General features: G+C 41.1%; 1 protein-coding gene across 3 annotated transcripts in view; it reads right to left on the minus strand.

Moving 5' to 3' along the window:
• Positions 1-17,043, minus strand: part of ATXN10 (ataxin 10) — a 189,465-nt gene that overhangs the window by 163,961 nt on the left and 8,461 nt on the right. For 2 of the 3 annotated variants that reach the window (XR_010117008.1, XM_055253883.2), the window contains exons 2-3: positions 7,003-7,194; positions 3,833-3,915 (exon numbers count right to left, since the gene is read on the minus strand). Coding sequence is in view for 2 of the 3 variants with exons in the window: in XM_055253883.2 (XP_055109858.1) it covers positions 3,833-3,915; positions 7,003-7,194 (275 nt within the window). In the remaining variant the exon portion in view is untranslated. The remainder of the gene's footprint in view (positions 1-3,832; positions 3,916-7,002; positions 7,195-17,043) is intronic. The other variant, XM_055253884.2, reaches the window with a different exon arrangement.

A 17,043-nucleotide genomic window follows, 5' to 3' on the forward strand; every position in this document is an offset into this window, starting at 1 on the left:
TGAATAGCCAAGCTAACAACCAAATAACTAATTTAGTCCTCAATGACAAACTGGTTCATAAAAGCAGTTTCAGATATCTGCTCCGTTAAAGTTTTTCTTAGGTCATCTACCTGCTTCAGTGAAAAGTAATCCTGTGAAGGATGAAATAATCTTTTACCATATATTGCAAAAACTAAATACATCTTTTGTAGCACATTTGGGATAGAGCAGAAAAACGAGATACTGGACTGAGGGGGACATGGAGTCAAAAGAAGATATTTTTAAATGAAAAATGGGAGAGCATATTATATGCTGATGAAAATGATGGAGTAAAGAGGAAAAAAACAGAGGCTGCCTGAGAGCAAGGGGATAATTTCAGGAGGAAAGCTTCTGCGTGGGCAAGTGGCAAGGAAATCCAGCACATGGTGGAGGGGCTGGCTCCACTCTAATAGTTATTTAATCACAGCATTTATACAGCACTTCCCCTTTGCTTCTTTATTTAGGATATATCATTAAAAGAGAAACCTCCTTCTGCCCACCACAGCGCTGCAGCTCTGGAGCGCCACACTGCCCGCCCCATCAGGATCACCAATTATAAAACACAGTACATTCTGAACTTTCTTTCTCAATTACTATACCACACAGAGACCTCAAAATAGCTGCCTTCCCAATTGACACAGTGAAACACGGACTTTACTGCTAATTTATAATTCCCCAATTTTGAGTACTGATGCTTCCATTTTATTATAAAATGGAGCTACAGAAGTATCTTTAAATATATAATGTCGTAAAAACATTTCACAACTAAATCCTACATCCTTTCAATTTCTTGAGACTATTTTAAAAACTAATGCTCAAAAAAAGTTGCGATGCACTTTGTGTGTAAATTCTTAAAGGAAGTAATTAATTTTTAATTACCATTTCCTAAAGGAATACTTCAAAATCAAATAGCAAGATCCAAGAATTTTTAGCAAACTGAGTTTAAAATGAAAACACTAAGAAATCACAGAAATTAAACCAAGCCAGACAGTGGCTCTAACACGCTAATTTAGCCTATTTCACCTGTGAAAAAAGACCATCACCTCTAGTTCTTGTTTATCTACCAAGAGAAGCACACATATTAACATCAATAGAAATATGCCTCATGTGGCCAGGTGCGGTGGTTCACGCCTGTAATCCCAGCACTTTGAGAAGCCGAGGCGGGTGGATTATGAGGTAAGGAGTTCAAGACCTGCCTGGCCAAGGTGAAACCCCATCTCTACTAAAAAAATACAAAAAATTAGCCGAGCGTGGTAGCAGGGGCCTGTAATCCCAGCTACTTGGGAGGCTGAGGCAGGAGAATCGCTTGAACTTGGCAGGAAGGCGGCGGGTGCAGTGAGCCAATATTGCACCACTGCACTCCAGCCTGGGCGACAGAGTAAGACTCTGTCTCAAAAAAAAAAAAAAAGAAATATGCCTCATGCGAAGTACAGGCATTAAAACTTTATATAAAACAATTTGTAAGTCAAATCATATTTTAAATGCAACTGGAGACTTCTCATTCATTGAATTATAAAGACGTTATTACAACAACAATTTGTTTTTTTGAGATGGAGTCTCGCTCTGTCGCCCAGGCTGGAATTCAGTGGCGGCAATCTCGGCTCACTGCAAGCTCCGCCTCCCAGGTTCATGCCATTCTCCTGCCTCAGCCTCCCGAGTAGCTGGGACTACAGGCGCCCGCCACCATGCCCAGCTAATTTTTTGTATTTTTACTAGAGACAGGGTTTCACCGTGTTAGCCAGGTCGATCTCCTGACCTCGTGATCCACCCACTTCGGTCTCCCAAAGTGCTGGGATTACAGTGAGCCATGGTGCCTGGCCAACAACAACAAAATTTAACCTATAATTTAGCACATCTAACTTATCCACCTGGAAATTTACATTAAAATTTTCTGGGTTTTTTTTGTTTTGTTTTGGTTTGGTTTTTTTTTTGAGACACAGTCTTGCTCTGTCACCCAGGCTGGAGTGTAGCGGCGTGATCTCAGCTCACTGCAACTTCCACCTCCCAGGCTCAAGCAATCTTCCTACCTCAGCCTCCAAGTAGCTGGGACTACAGGCGTGTGCCACCATGCCCTGTTATTTTTGGTTTTTTTTTTTTTTTGAGACAGAATTTCACTCTTGTCACCCAGGCTGGAGTGCAATGGCACGATCTCGGCTCACTGCAACCTCCACCTCCTGGGTTCAAGCAATTCTCCTGCCTCAGCCTCCTGAGTAGCTGGGATTACAAGTATGCACCATCACGCCCAGCTAATTTTTGTATTTTTAGTAGAGAGGGGGTTTCACCATGTTGGCCAGGCTGGTCTTGAATTCCTGACCTCAAATGATCTGCCCACCTCAGCCTCCCAAAGTGCTGGGATTACAGGCGTGAGCCACTGCACCCAGCCTTTGTATTTTTTTAGAAACGGGGTTTCACCATGTTGCCCAGGCTGGTCTCGAACGCCTGAGCTCAAGCAATCTGTCCACCTTGGCCTCTCCAAGTGTTAGGATTACAGGCATGAGCCACGGCACCCAGCCTACATCAAGATTTTCTTATCAAATAATTTAGGTTTACCCATAAAGTATTTCAATTCCTGGGACAAAGAGATCATATATTAAAAATCTATGTTTTTTTTAAACATTATGTTAAGATAATAACCACTGACCAAAGGAAAGGTGTTGATGCTAGAAGAACAAAGACCAAAACCATTCTACTAATGAGTCTAAAGAAGCGTGGTGTTTCTCTTAATCCCAAGTCAACAACCGTTAACAATCAGAGCTAAGTTCCATTTTCATCACACTAGATACTTAACTTAGACACTTAACATGTGGCTCCCCTCAACGGAATGTGAGTTCTCTAAGGGCAGACACTTTTTGTCTGTTTTGGTCACTGTCTGAATCACACCCAAAACCTAGACCAGGGCCTGTCACATTCATAAATATTAAAAGATGGTCTATTAGTCTTACCACAGACTGAATGGCTTAAACAACAAACAATTATTTTCACACAGTTCTGGTGGCTGGAGATCCAAGATCAAGGTGTCAACAGGGCTGATTTCTTCTGAGGTCTCTCTCCTTGGCCTGCAGAAGGTCATCTTCTCCCTGTGTCTTCACATGGTCTTTACTCTGAGCATGGCCATGTCCTAATTTCCTCTTCCTATAAGGATACCAGTCATATACCCTCATTTTACCTTAATTACCTCTTTAAAGACCCTATCTCCAAATTCAGTCACATTCTGGGTACTGGGGGTTAGGACCATGCTATGATCTGAATATCTGTGCCCCTCCAAAATTCCTATGCTGAAATCTAATCCCCAACATGCTAGTATAAGATGGGGCCTTTGGGAAGTGACTAGGTCATGATGGTGGAGCCCTCGTGAATGGGATTAGTGCCCTTATAAAAGGGGCCCAGAGAGCTTGTTTACACCTTCTGCCTTCCACCTTCCACCACAGGAGAACAAAGCAAGAGGCACCATCTATGAAGACGAGAGCAGCCCCTGCAAAACACCCAATCGGCTGGTACCTTGATCTTGGACTTTCCAACCTCCAGAACTGTAAGCAATACATTTCTGTTGTTTATAAACTACCCAGCCTAAGGCATTTTGTTATAGCAACTGGAACAGACAGACTTCGACATACAAATGTGAAAGGAACAAAATTCAGCCATTCAGGAAGGGAAGTTGCTACAACTTTATAATTCTTTAATATTTCACTATTAAACTTTCCCTATCTCATGAAATACAGAACATGTGTTTCAATGAATGATGTTAATACTCAAAGTACTGGTTTTGAACGCTTTATAAAGATATAAATAATCCATGAATTATATTGCATGCTACCTGTCAACAGAGATTCCTGTTCCACTCGCAGTTCACGAAACAGAAGAATCAAATCAACAGCAACACCAATCGTATCCAAGTTCCTGGGTTTTTTAAAAAAGACAAAATTAGACATGTTCATTCATTCATATATTGTCTATGGCTGTTTTTGCACTACAATGGGAGAGCTGAGAAATCTGACAGAGATTACAGAGCCTAAATTATTTATTATCTGGCTCTTTACAGGAAAACTATAGCAACCCTAGCAATAGAGGTTATATTTACATGTAGAGCTAACTGCTTCCAACAGTTTTCTTTGAGCACTTCCTGAAGTTTCCCATGACTCAGATTCTTTGCTTTATTGTATTATACCCCATTCCATGCATTCTTGGCAAAAACAGTCCCAGTCCACACAAAGTGCAAAAGATGTAAAAAGATCTAGGCCTTAATAGCATCACACCTTTTGATTAACTCTTTCTTTAACAACTTAAAATAAAACATCAGAAAAATATGTACTAGCTGCAATCTGAATCTTGACTGGCTCAGAAATACTGGCCTTAGTTAAGCTTGGCCACAAAGTCTTTACTAGACTCTTTGTAGTATTTCTAACTAGAAAATTCTTTTCTGAAAATTGCTGCCCTAAATGGTTGAAATTTTCCTTTAAAAATCAACAGTGAAAATAATACAATCCTAGAAGGGAAGAGGCAGAAAAATTAACACCCTTAAATGTTCATTTTCATTTCAGCCCAACCGTAAGTTGCATGCAATAAAAAGATATTATCACAAACAGCACAGCCCTTGCTTGGCTGGCCCTACCAAAAGACCACCGATAACTTACTTGTCATAGTATCTATTTTTGTAATGTTTGAATTTTTATAGTTTGCATATATTACTCAAAAAAGAAAATAAAAATTGACTGCTTTGAAAGAAAGTATTAACATAAACTTGTGTTGTACATTCATTCCTGAGGCAGAGGCAGAAACATTTAATGTTTACTGAGCACACAATGTGCATTAGGCATTTACATAAGTAATCTCATTTACACCCCATAACCAGCCTGTTTGGAAGACACTGCTTACCCAGTTTTACAGAGGAGAAAACTGATACTCAGGAAGACCAAGTCACCTGTCTAGGGTCAAGATGGAGCAGTCATCCGCAACAGGACCAGTGTGTAAGGCTCAGGACAGCAAGAGTACACTGCATTTTTTTTTTGAGATGGGAGTCTCCCTCTGTTGCCCAAGATGAAGTGCAGTAGCACAATCTTGGCTCAGTGAACCTCTGCTTTCCTGGTTCAAGCAATTCTCCTGCCTCAGCTTCCAGAGTAGCTGGGACTACAGGTGTGTGCCACCACACCCAGCTAATTATTTTTAGTAGAGACAGGGTTTCACCATGCTGGCCAGGCTGGTCTCGAACTCCTGACCTCATGATTCACCCGCCTCGGCCTCCCAAAGTGTTGGGATTACAGGCGTGAGTCACCGCGCCTGGCCCAGACTGCTTTTGAGCTTAAGCTCAGAACAGTAAGGGCAGACTGCTTGTTAAGCTTAAGCTTTAGAGTCAGATGTCTGGATATGGAGAGAATGTTCCCAGCCTCTCTCACTTAACAAGTGACTCTCAGACAAGTTATTTAACCTCTCCAAGTTACAGTTTTGTCTTTTGTAAAAATGGAAAAATTTCTTGAGTTTGTTCTAAGAATTAAAGAAGATACTACAAGCAAAGCACTTAGGACAAAGCCCAATGCCGAAGGCCGGCTCAACGAATGCTCGCTCCCTTCCCCACCAAGGTTAGCCAAGCACAAAGGTGTATCTGCCAGCCACAGTCAAAAGTTAGTTCTGAGGTTCTCCTTTCCTTCCCCATCACACTAGAGCACCTTTTGACTGGAAAAGGACAAAAGAAACTAGCCTTTCTGGCCAGATGCTTCTAGCATATAACTAGTTATGTTTTAGAATGTTGACTATTATTATCAAGATTATTGTTGTTTCTATCCATTTATCTGCAAACGGATGGCAGGTTTGGTTTAGTATTGAAGTTACACGACTCATTTTTTACCCTCTCTCCTTTGATCTTAAAAATCTCATTAATCATATCAAAGCCTCGGGTATATGTGTCTAACCGAAGGGAGTCCCTCAAATGGCTTCTGGACCAGCCCAAGCTCACCCGTCACAGTGGTGACAGGGAAGCCTGGAGGCTCTGTCTACATCCAAGTCCAGGAAAGAAAGTGAGCATCCTGTTTGTGGCTTCTGACTTCAAGTAAAAATTTTTAATAAAAAGCAGGTTCCATAAAATCAAAGAAGAAAGATGCTGGGTTCTGGGAGGAGACAGTAACGTGTAAAAGCAAAGAAGAGCACTGGATAGCTCGCCTGCTCATGTTTTAACTACTTTTAAAAATGTGCACATCATAAAATAGGTGGAAGCAGAGCTTGGAACTTTACACGATCTTTAGGAAAGACAGGTCATCTTGTAAATTTACAAAATATGCTTCTTGTTCAAACGTAAGAGTAACAAATTAAAACATTAAAAGTAATTAAAACATTTACAACCTGAGGTCAAGAACTGCATATAAACTTAGGCAGGTAAAATCTAGGAACAAAGACGCAAAATCAGCTTCAAAACACTATGAAGAACCAAATACTTCAAAACATGTGATAAAAACAAATAAGAAACCTAACCCCTAATGTTAAACACACTCTATTATTTTATACACTAGTCAGAGAGACTCCAATGGCAAGGCCTGTAGAGGGCCTCTCCCCGCAGATGTAAAGGGCAATCCTACAATAACAGTGGGTGATACTATCATGCCAGAACAACTTTTTTTTTTTTCCTAAGACAGGGTCTCAAAATGTGGCCCAGCCTGCAGCAATGGCATCATCCCAGATTACTGCAACCTCTGCCTCTCCCCGGCCCGAGCAATCCTCCCACCTCAGCCTCCTGAGCAGCTGGGACTACAGGTGCGCACCACCATGTCCAGCTGATTTTTTGTATTTTTTTGTAGAGATACGGTCTCGCCATGTTGCCCAGACTGGTCTTGAACTCCTGGACTCAAGCAATCCTCCTGCCTCAGCCTCCCAAAATGCTGGGATTACAGACATGAGCCACCTCAGCCAGCCCAAAACAACTTTTAACAGATAAACCAAATGACAGAACCAGCATGCACATATACAAAGAAACAGAATCCAAGGTATATGTGTAACTACCTGATTGAATTCTGGTTCACAGAACACTCTATGCAAGCATTGCGAAGACACCTGAAGCATTCTGTTATTAACTGCAGACTGGAAGCCAGGTTTTCCACTTGGGATGGATCTCTGCAGGCAAGCTCAACAGCATGAGAAGATTTCTTTAGGATATCCAGAACTCTTTGGAAGATAGTTCTGGGTGCTGTTTCTCTGAAAAAGGATAAAATTATCACGAATCAGAAAAAAAGATTATGATTTCCAAATGTCCTGTTCAGAAAACTGCTTTTATCTACTATTGTGGGGAGGTACGCTAGGCTTAACTGTTTTAGCTCCTTAATTTACAACACCAAATAAAAGATCTACACATATTGAGCACTTGCTATGCACCAGACAGTGTTCTTGTCACTTCTCATGTATTATCTCAGTCTTTGCAATAGCCTTATGAAGCCAACACTGTCCTCTCCATTTACAGATAAGGTAAGTGAAGCAGAGATGGTAAGTAACTTGCACAAATCACTCAGCCAATAACTGGCAGAGCCACAAGGCCAACTGAAAGCACTCTGGCCTGAGTACTTCCACTACCCATAACAACCCAAATCCCAGTTCCAGTGACTGCTCATGCTTATGGATTTGCCCTGAATCAGAATAGAGTATCTTTATTTAATGTCCTAGATAGAGAATATACCCAGTCCTCTGTCACCCGATACATACCTAAGTTCAGTTATAAGAAACAGTATTCCTGTAGGACAAGGATACTGTCTACTCTGTAGACACAGTGAGGCTGACAACACACACACCAAACTTCTACACAGTCAACTACATAGATGGGAGAGAAAGGAGAGAAGGAGAATGTAAAGTGTGCCCGTTCTTCCACCAAGAATGTATGCCCAGGGAGAAAGATGAACCTGTGGCTGTACCCTCTGGGCATCTCAGTCTCTGCGTGCCTCTCATGCCAGGAGTACTGCCTGCACTGGCTATCATTCCAGAGCTCTGAAGATAAGAATTTTTTGTGCAACATGGCACCTAAATGCAAGCCAACTTCCTCATTCCATAAATCCCCTAAAGAAACAGCAAATCTCTTTTAACGTTAGAAGGAAAGTTGCCACATTGGACAATTTAAGAGATTCTATAAATGCCAAATGATTTAGACCATATGAATTTTCTCCTTCTGCTCTCGCTGTAGATTCACAGTGCCCCACCTTTCACCCTTGGATTGAGCCAGACCAGCAGGAAGCCACATGTTCATTCAGAACTCCAGACACTGAGCTGCCCAGGTTACAGAGCTACTCAATTGCTGCAGGAGATACCTATGGAGGCCCCTTTTCCGGGGGCAGAGGAAACACTTCTATCCTTGAACTTCAGTACCATGGCTTCTTATATACCAAGTGATGTGTGTTTTTATCTTACGAACAGACAATAGAACTCACATTATTTATTATGTTTTCTCTCTGTCGGGGCCTTTCTTAAGTCTGGAGTCAAATTTATGACCCAAACAATATGAATCCTTACTTTTTCTATCTGGCTTTTCCACTATCCCTAATTTCCCCCCTTATCTTTTTCTCGTATTTATTTTTTAAGGCATCTCAAACTTGGTTTTGAAAGAGGCAGAGTATAAATTAATTAAAAACTGGGAAACTGCACATAAAATAATTTGTCTATGTCTCCCCCAGTCAGCCCTCTGAGTGTAGATAATGAAACTTTGACTCAGTGTCTTGGCAACCGAGTGACCAAACTAAAAAATGAAAATTCAAGGCTACAGCACTGATCCTGCCTCAATAAACTATATGACACAAGTATATAAGCCATTTTTTAGTGACAACATTGCCATAAGAAGAATAGAAGAATACTCACTAACATTCTTTTTTTTTTTTTCTGAGACGGAGTTTTCCTCTGTCGCCCAGGCTGGAGTTGCAGTGGCGCAATCTTGGCTCACTATAACCTCTGCCTCCCGAGTTCAAGCGATTCTTTTGCCTCAGCCTCCCGAGTAGCTGGGACTACAGGCACACGCCACAACGCCCGGCTAATTTTTGTATTTTTAGTAGAGACAGGGTTTCACCATATTAGCCAACCTGGTCTCAAACTCCCGATCTCGTGATCTGCCTACCTCGGCCTTCCAAAGTGCTAGGATTACAGGTGTGAGCCACCGCACCTGGCCGATTCACTAACACTCTTAAGGTAGCTTTAAGGAGTACCAAATATATTGTAGCCACTAATAAGCTAAGAAAATACCCAGGAGTTTAAAACACTATGAAGAATGCTAAGGCTGATCACAATTTCTAGGACAAAGAACACATCTAATCACCTCTATCTGCCCCATCTGCATGAAGTTTTGAAGCCATTTATTATTTAATGCTATAGTCAAATAAAAGTAGACCTCTGCAACTTGAATAAGCTTCAATAACGCCTCTCTTTTCCTACTGAGAGGACTAAGAATGTGTATTTACAGCTGTAAGAAAGCAGCGAGAATTATTTCTTTCACCTAATCCTTTGCCGTCTGCCTCTCACAAGGGAACCCACCTTTCCCCCGTGAATGCTCTTCCCTGAAGTCATTCCTTGCAATCTTAACATCTGTTTTACTCAAAATTGGTATCTAGCACAGCAAAAGCTTTGGAATCAAACTATGGTACAGACTAAACAAGATAGAAGAAAAGCAATATTCTTAAAGAAAACGGGAAAAATGCTATCCCGACCATAGAATAAATATTAAGTTCATGAACTATGTTGTGAATAATTCCTAATGCTACATGGTAATTTGTTATATATGCACCATGCCTTTATAATCATTTTAACCAAATGAAAAGCATTTAACTGAGCTAAGGCCAACCAAAAGATTCCTGAAATCCAAATAACTATTAATAGCGACTAAAGAGTAATCATGACAGCATCTATTTGGCACACAATAATTCGCGTTTGCAGTATAAAGAAAAAATAATGTGGAGCTGTGATCACTGTCATATGCTCTCCCCAGGTTGTAAACCATGGATTCCTGAAAACCCTCGATTTCGCCAATCTTCTGTCTTTGCTCAAACATATCCCACCACCAGAAGAAAGTCCTCTCCAAATCTCCCAATCCTCTGCCTGGGAGAAACTTACATCTTTTTTTTTTTTTTTTTTTTTTTGAGATGGAGTCTTGCTCTGTTGCCCAGGCTAGAGTGCAGTAGCGCGATCTCAGCTCACTGCAACCTCCGCCTCCTGGGTTCAAGCGATTCTTCTGCCTCAGCCTCCTGAGTAGCTGGGACTACAGGCACATGCCGCCACGCCCAGCTAATTTTTTTGTATTTTAGTAGAGACGAGGTTTCACCATTTTGGCCAGGCTGATCTCGGTCCTGACCTCGTGATCTGCTCGCCTCGGCCTCCCAAAGTGTTGGGATTACAGGCGTGAGCCACTGCACCTCGCCTGCATCTCCTTTTAAACCTTTGGAAAACTCAGACCTGGTGAAACTCCTCCACTTTTCCAGACAAACAGACTCCCTCTATGCTGCCCTGGATCTCTGTTCATAAGACTGGAATAACTTGTCCACATCAGATAAGATTTACTTATCCTATCTCCCCAGCTAGACTGTTAAGTCCTTGAAAAATGGAGACTATCTTATTCTTTTCTATATCTCTAGGGCCCAGAATTGGCACCCATTAATTGAATTTGTTCAAGTTTTAAACAGTGATGAGACTGTTCGCACACTCAAAAGTGGTCCCTGACTGCATCACAGCCTTGCTATGTAATCCAAGCACTTACAGAGCTTGTGCTCAGAGCCAGGAATTAGGCCTGACATAGGCAGTGAAATCAGTGCTCTTTGAGTCAGCAACGGAAAGAAGGGGAAAGTGAGGCATCAGCTCAACCCTCCCTTTCCCATTAAGAAATCCATATAATCTCTACTCAGAAACTTAAAAACCTGTCAGATTTTAAGATGTGAATATCATGTAGATATTTTATGATTGCTATTAAGCAAACATCAAATTTCTCCTTTCCCATTAAATGATACAGTGGATAAGCTTGAGGGTCTGGGAGGAGTTATAACCCAATTAACTGTATTTTAAATTTCTTAAGAGCAAAGAACATGTTTTAGATGTCTGTTTCCTTTTATAAATGGTGTCAGTAAAACTCTTCCTCTAGAGTCATATAATAAATATCTATAGATTCTATTCACTATATTTTTATACAATATATGTCAACAAGTTTCATCAGATGAGGACAAAGAAGCTTTTGTTCAGTAACAGTAAATACTATGAAAGCATTTAACTCTTCTATACATCTTTACCTTCTCTACAGCCTTGAAAGAAAACTATTTGGCATTACAGATCCAGAGTAGTCCTAGTATACTCTTGTCTGCAAAATCTACGTTCACTGTAAAGACAATACAGCTAAGTATGTGTAATGATTAATGACAATGAAATAGTAAAGATCAATCACTCCAATATTACAAACGTTATTAATAATAACTGCTGTCATTTCTGCTTTAACCAAACTAACAAAAAATGTACACAGACTTTAAAAAGCTTAGCTACTTCATTCACAGAAGGCGGAAAGTACTTACAAGGACAATTAAAATTCAACCGTTAGACATTCCTATTAGAAAGGAATGCATACCCTGAAGACAATGTATAAATGAAATGTTACATTACAGAACCAAAAAAATCCTTTGAATTATACAAAAGGTAGAATTTCATTTCCTTCAAGTTTGAACAGATCTGTAGGGTTTAATCTTGGCAAGTCCTGTTTGAGTAAAATTAAAGAAAACTACCTGTGATTATATGTAACAGGTTAGATAGGTCTAATATACTGTATGTATATACATTTTACAGTTAAATCATCAGGTGGGACCTCCTACTGAAAAAAAAAAAAAAGCTACATGCTAGTCATTGTAATGCTACAACTAAGACCTTCATACTTGTTAAAAGATTTATTCTAATACCTTAGATTTACTTAAAAACTGGCATATGTGGTTTAGAGTAGTTTAACAACTGCCAGTGAGAAAAACTATTAAAATCCACACAAGTTCAGAGATTAAAATAACAATCACTGGTTGTTATTTAAAACCATAATCTTGCTGATTTGACTGGGCAGGATTGAACAAAAACAGAAAATAAAAACATTTGTATCTCCTGCCACAAACAGCGTAGGATAAAATTTTGAAATCTGCACAGAACTCAAAACTTCTTTTCACACTCTTCTCTCCTCTTCTGTCACATCCAGGATTCTGAAGCTGTCCTGACAACCCAGACCAATCCATTTTGCAGGGTCACAAACTTTTTCTGTAAAGGGTCAGAGAGTGAATATTTCTAGCTCTGATGGCCAAACAGCCTCTGTCACACTCTCAACTCCCCCAGTGCACAAACGCAGCCATGGGAAACACCTAAACAAGTGAACATGGCTGGGCTCTAATGAAACTCTGTTTGTGGAAACTAAAATTTAAATTCATATAATTTTCATGTGTCATGAAATTTTATTATCTCCCCAACCATTTAAAAACGTAAAAAACCATTCTTAACTCATGGGTCATAAAAAAAAACAGGTAGTGGGCCAGATCTGGCCATGGTTTGGCAACCCCTGCTTTAAAGGGCTCCAAACATACCAGTCCTCTCCCCACTCCCCAAAAACCACACACTTCCTCTTTCCCACTGTCCTCATCACATTCAAAATTCATCTTTCATCAGAACAAATGCACTGTGCTAAATGAAAGGAACTAAGGCGGCCAGGCGCAGTGGTTCGTGCCTATAATTCCAGTGCTTTGAGAGGCAGAAGCCAGAAGAGTTCAAGACCTGCCTAACATAGCAAGACCCTATCTCTACAAAAAAAAATTGTTTTAATTAGCTGGGCTTGATGGTCTGTGCCTCGTAGTCCCAGCTACTTGGGAGCCTGATGCAGGACTGCTTGAACCTGAGTTCAAGGCTGTGGTGAGCTATGAGTTCAAGGCTGTGGTGAGCTATGATCACAACACTGCACTCAGGCCTGGGTGACAGAGCAAGACCTTGTCTCTAAGAAAACATGAAAAGAAAAGAAAATGAAAGAAAGAGAAGCTAAGAAAAGGTGAAATTAGCACAGAGGCAGAAAATCAACCACTGGAAAAGAGAGCCCAAGAGCAGAACTGTGTATACATGGTAACTTGTTAAATGGCATCTATCGATAGCATTAAAGACCTGGGGAAGATGGACTGTGCTCGAAGAGGTGCTGTAACAACTGTTAATCTAGAAGGAAAAAAACTGAATTGGATCCTTACTTACACTACCCAAAAAGTAACTTCAGGTGGATTTAGGAATATATAGAAGACAAAATTGCAAGGCTTTGGAAGAAAATAAAAGGAGAATGTCTTTATATTCTTAGAGAAAGATTTTGTATATAAGACATTATTTAAACCTTATTTTAAAAGTAGTATTTGAGCACAGACCCAAAGAAGGTGAGGGAGCCAACTATGCATCTTGCTGGGAAAAGAGCTTGGACTAGAGGCAAAGGCATACAGAGCACGTCACGGGGAAGTCAGGGCTGGCTTCAATGAACCCCAGTGAGAAAAGAGAAGTGCGACTCAGAGAGAGAAGACGGAGCCACCCTGCACAGGCACAGTAGGCCATGGAAGGACGTTGGCTTTTATCCTGACGTGAAGCCATGGAAGGTTCTTTTTTTCATTTTGTTTCTGAGACAGAGCTTTGCTCTGTTGCCCAGGCTGGAGTGCAGAGGCAGGATCTCAGCTCACTGCAAACCCCGCCTCCCAGGTTCAAGCAATTCTCATGCCTCAGCCTCCCAAGTAGGTAGAATTTCAGGCATGTGCCACCATGCCCAACAAATTTTTGTATTTTTAGTAGAGATGGGGTTTCACCATGTTAGCCAGGCTGGTCTCAAACTCCTGGCCTCAGGTGATCCACCAGCCTTGGCCTCTCAAAGTGCTGAGATGACAGGCGTGAGCCACTGCGCCCGGCCCATGGAAGGTTCTGAGCAAAGGGGTGACATCATCTGACTTACGTGTTAAAAGGATCTCTTTGGCTACTTTGTAAAGAATCAGTCTTAAAGGAAGAGAAGACAGCAGGAGACCAGTTAGGAGGCTGTTTTTGGAGCAGAGGGAAAGCAGCAGATATGGTAAATAGAAATCAAATTCTGGATATTTTAAAGATAAAGCCAATAGGACTTAATGATGGATTCTTATGAGGGTGTCTAAAAAAGGGGAGTGAAGGATGACACCAAAACTTTAGCCTGAGCCATAAATTGAAAGATGTATTTATTGTTTACAGAAACAAGAGTACTCTGAGGATATCTGGTGGATGAGAGGATCAGGAGAAATATAAGTAGAATGTGAAGTAGTCAGGTGAATAAACAAGTCTAGCATTCAGGAGAAAAATCTAGCAAAGCCAGGTGCAGTGGCTCATGCCTGTAATCCCAGCACTTTGGGAGGCCAAGGCGGGTGGATCACCTGAGGCCAGGAGTTCAAGACCAGACTGGGCAACATGGTAAGACCCTGTTTCTACAAAAAAATTCAAAAAATTAGCCAGGTGTGGTGGTGGATGCCTGTAGTCTCAGCTACAAAGGAGGCTGGATTGGAAGAACTGCTTATGCCTGGGAGGTCAAGGCTGCAGATCATGCCCCTGTACTCCAGCCTGGGTGACAGAGCAAGACCCTGTCTCAAAAAAAGCAAAAAAAAAAAAGTCCAGCTAAAGAAAAATGTTAGTCACCAGCAAACGGAAGTTATTAAAGCCACAAGATTGAGTGAAAATACTGTGAAAGTAAATATAGGCAGAAAAGAGAAGAGGTCTGAGGACTGAGTTCTGAGATCCGGGAAGGATTATCACTCAGGGAAATGGAGGGAGAGATTTTTCTTAGTATCGGAAAAATTACAGCAGATCTATAAACTGATGAGTGCAATCCAATAGAAAGGGTAAAATTGATGATTTTTAACAGGGGAGGGAAGAAGACTGCTGGAGCAATGTATGCAAAAGGCAATGGAATTTAGTGCAAACGTAAGGGGAGCTCATATGCAGAGCAAGACCGCTCATTCACAGACCAGAAGCAAAGGCAGGTTATGGGCACAGATACAAGTAGGTGGGCAGAGAGGGTGATGAGAGTTCCTGGAAATTATCTTCTGGTTGCTCCTATTTTCAGAGAGCTGAGAGTGAGGATGAAGGAGATGGGATGGAGGTTTGAAGAGAGTGGGGCATGAAATACCTGACTCAGGGAGCAGGAGAGTCAAGGGACCAGGGCAAGCAGCGGGACTGACAGGCAGCATTAAGGGCCACCTTAGTTAGTGATCAGCAAGTTAAAGTGAGAGCAGTCTGCACGGCTGTACGTTTTTCTCTAGCCTTGTTCAGCTATTTGGGTACTAGCACAAAGGAAACAAGTTGGATTTGACCAGAGCTGGAGTTTTACTGGGCAAACATAACAAAGTTTAGAGAGGAGGCAGTAGAGTTGAGGATGTACATTTAAAAATGCTCTTATTACTCATCCATGGATCTAAGCCAGATCCAGATGGGAATGTGAACATTAAGAAGGGGAATGAAAAACAAAAGGGGTAGTAAATAGGAAACAGGGTCAAAAGACTGTAGGTCCTGGTGAGGTTAAAGACTTGATGAAGCAGGGGCCCTAAAGAGAAAACAGGGATTGGGACTCTTGAGATTGTGGGGGAAGGCAGCTACAGTTATGGATAAAGTCTAAGTAAGGTATGGCAATGTGTGGCTGAGATGGGATGGAGGTCAAGCTCACTAAGGGAGAGAAAGTCAAAGAAATTCGAGGTCAGGATAATGAAAGGATAATCTATATAAACAATGAAATAACCAAGATTTAAGACAGGAGAAGAAATAGAGTGAAAAGTGAGACAAGGCTAAACTCTTCAAGGAATGAGGCAGACTGATCCAAAGGTCTCTTTTAACTACAAAAGTGATTAAACAAGTGGTACTGTGATGTTATGAGATTAAAAGTTGGAGTGGTCTATGGAGGAAAAAGGTCTGAAAGCAGCAATGACAATCAAAGAGAACTACCACACCTTTGAGCCAAGCATTATACTGAGTGCAGGAGAGAAAACAGCCTCCCACTTTCAAGAACCCTGGGAAAGGCATGTCCTCAGAGCCATATTTCATTTAGATCAAGATGATGAATGGATGTTTACAGAAGTTCAGGATACAGGGAATTTTGCTGAGGGCATAGAGAAGGATCTTAAGAACTGGGGAGTCAGAAAAGGATTCATGTAAAAAACCTTAAAGGGTTCCAGGCACAGTGGCTCACACCTGTAATCCCAATACTATGGGAGGCTGAGGCAGGAGGATCGCTTGAGCCCAGGAGTTCAAGACCAGCCTGGGAAACATAGTGAGAGCTAATCTCTACAAAAAAAAAAAAAAAAATTTTAATTAGCAGGGCATGGTGGTGCTGTGATAGCACCACTGCACTCCAGCCTAGGTGACACAGTGAGACCCTATCTCAAAAAAAAAAAAGCCTTTATGGGATGAGAGTTCAGAGAGTAAGAGAAAACCTAGGAGTTTCTCATATAACTTAGAAAATCAGTTTGTGAATTTCTAGCAAAAACCCTGCTGCAATTTTATTATGAATGGCATTGAATCCATAGGTCAATTTGGGAGGTATTGATGTCTTTGTTATTGAGGTTTCCTATAATACAATGGTGTATCTTACCATTTAAGTCTTTTTAAATGTCTTTTGATAGTTTTATAATATTCTCATTGATGATGATGATGACAATGACACCAACAACAATAACGCTAACACTTAAACTGTGTCTATTAGGTCCCAGACACTGTTCTAAGCAGTACACAAACAGACTCCTCAATAGCTATAATGAAAGAGCATCCCTCACTTATGGATCATCTTGTTAACTCTAATAACTTCTCTAAGCTTGTGGCCATCAGAGGGCCCAGCTCGCCCTAGTGGTAGTCCCAGTTCCTTTGCTTTTGAGTGTCATTGCCCACAGTCCAGTGACCAAGCCCTTGGGTCCAGTGACCACCACAAAAGACTGGAAGAATGAAAGAGCTGAGAAACTCTGCTCTGAGGGTACTGGTGGTCACAATCCTAACCTTATTTATTTTGATTGGCTGGCTCAAACTCTTTCCTGTCTACTTCATGCATTTAAGATA

Source organism: Symphalangus syndactylus, chromosome 18, assembly GCF_028878055.3.
Source record: "Symphalangus syndactylus isolate Jambi chromosome 18, NHGRI_mSymSyn1-v2.1_pri, whole genome shotgun sequence".
NCBI classification, from domain to species: domain Eukaryota; kingdom Metazoa; phylum Chordata; class Mammalia; order Primates; family Hylobatidae; genus Symphalangus; species Symphalangus syndactylus.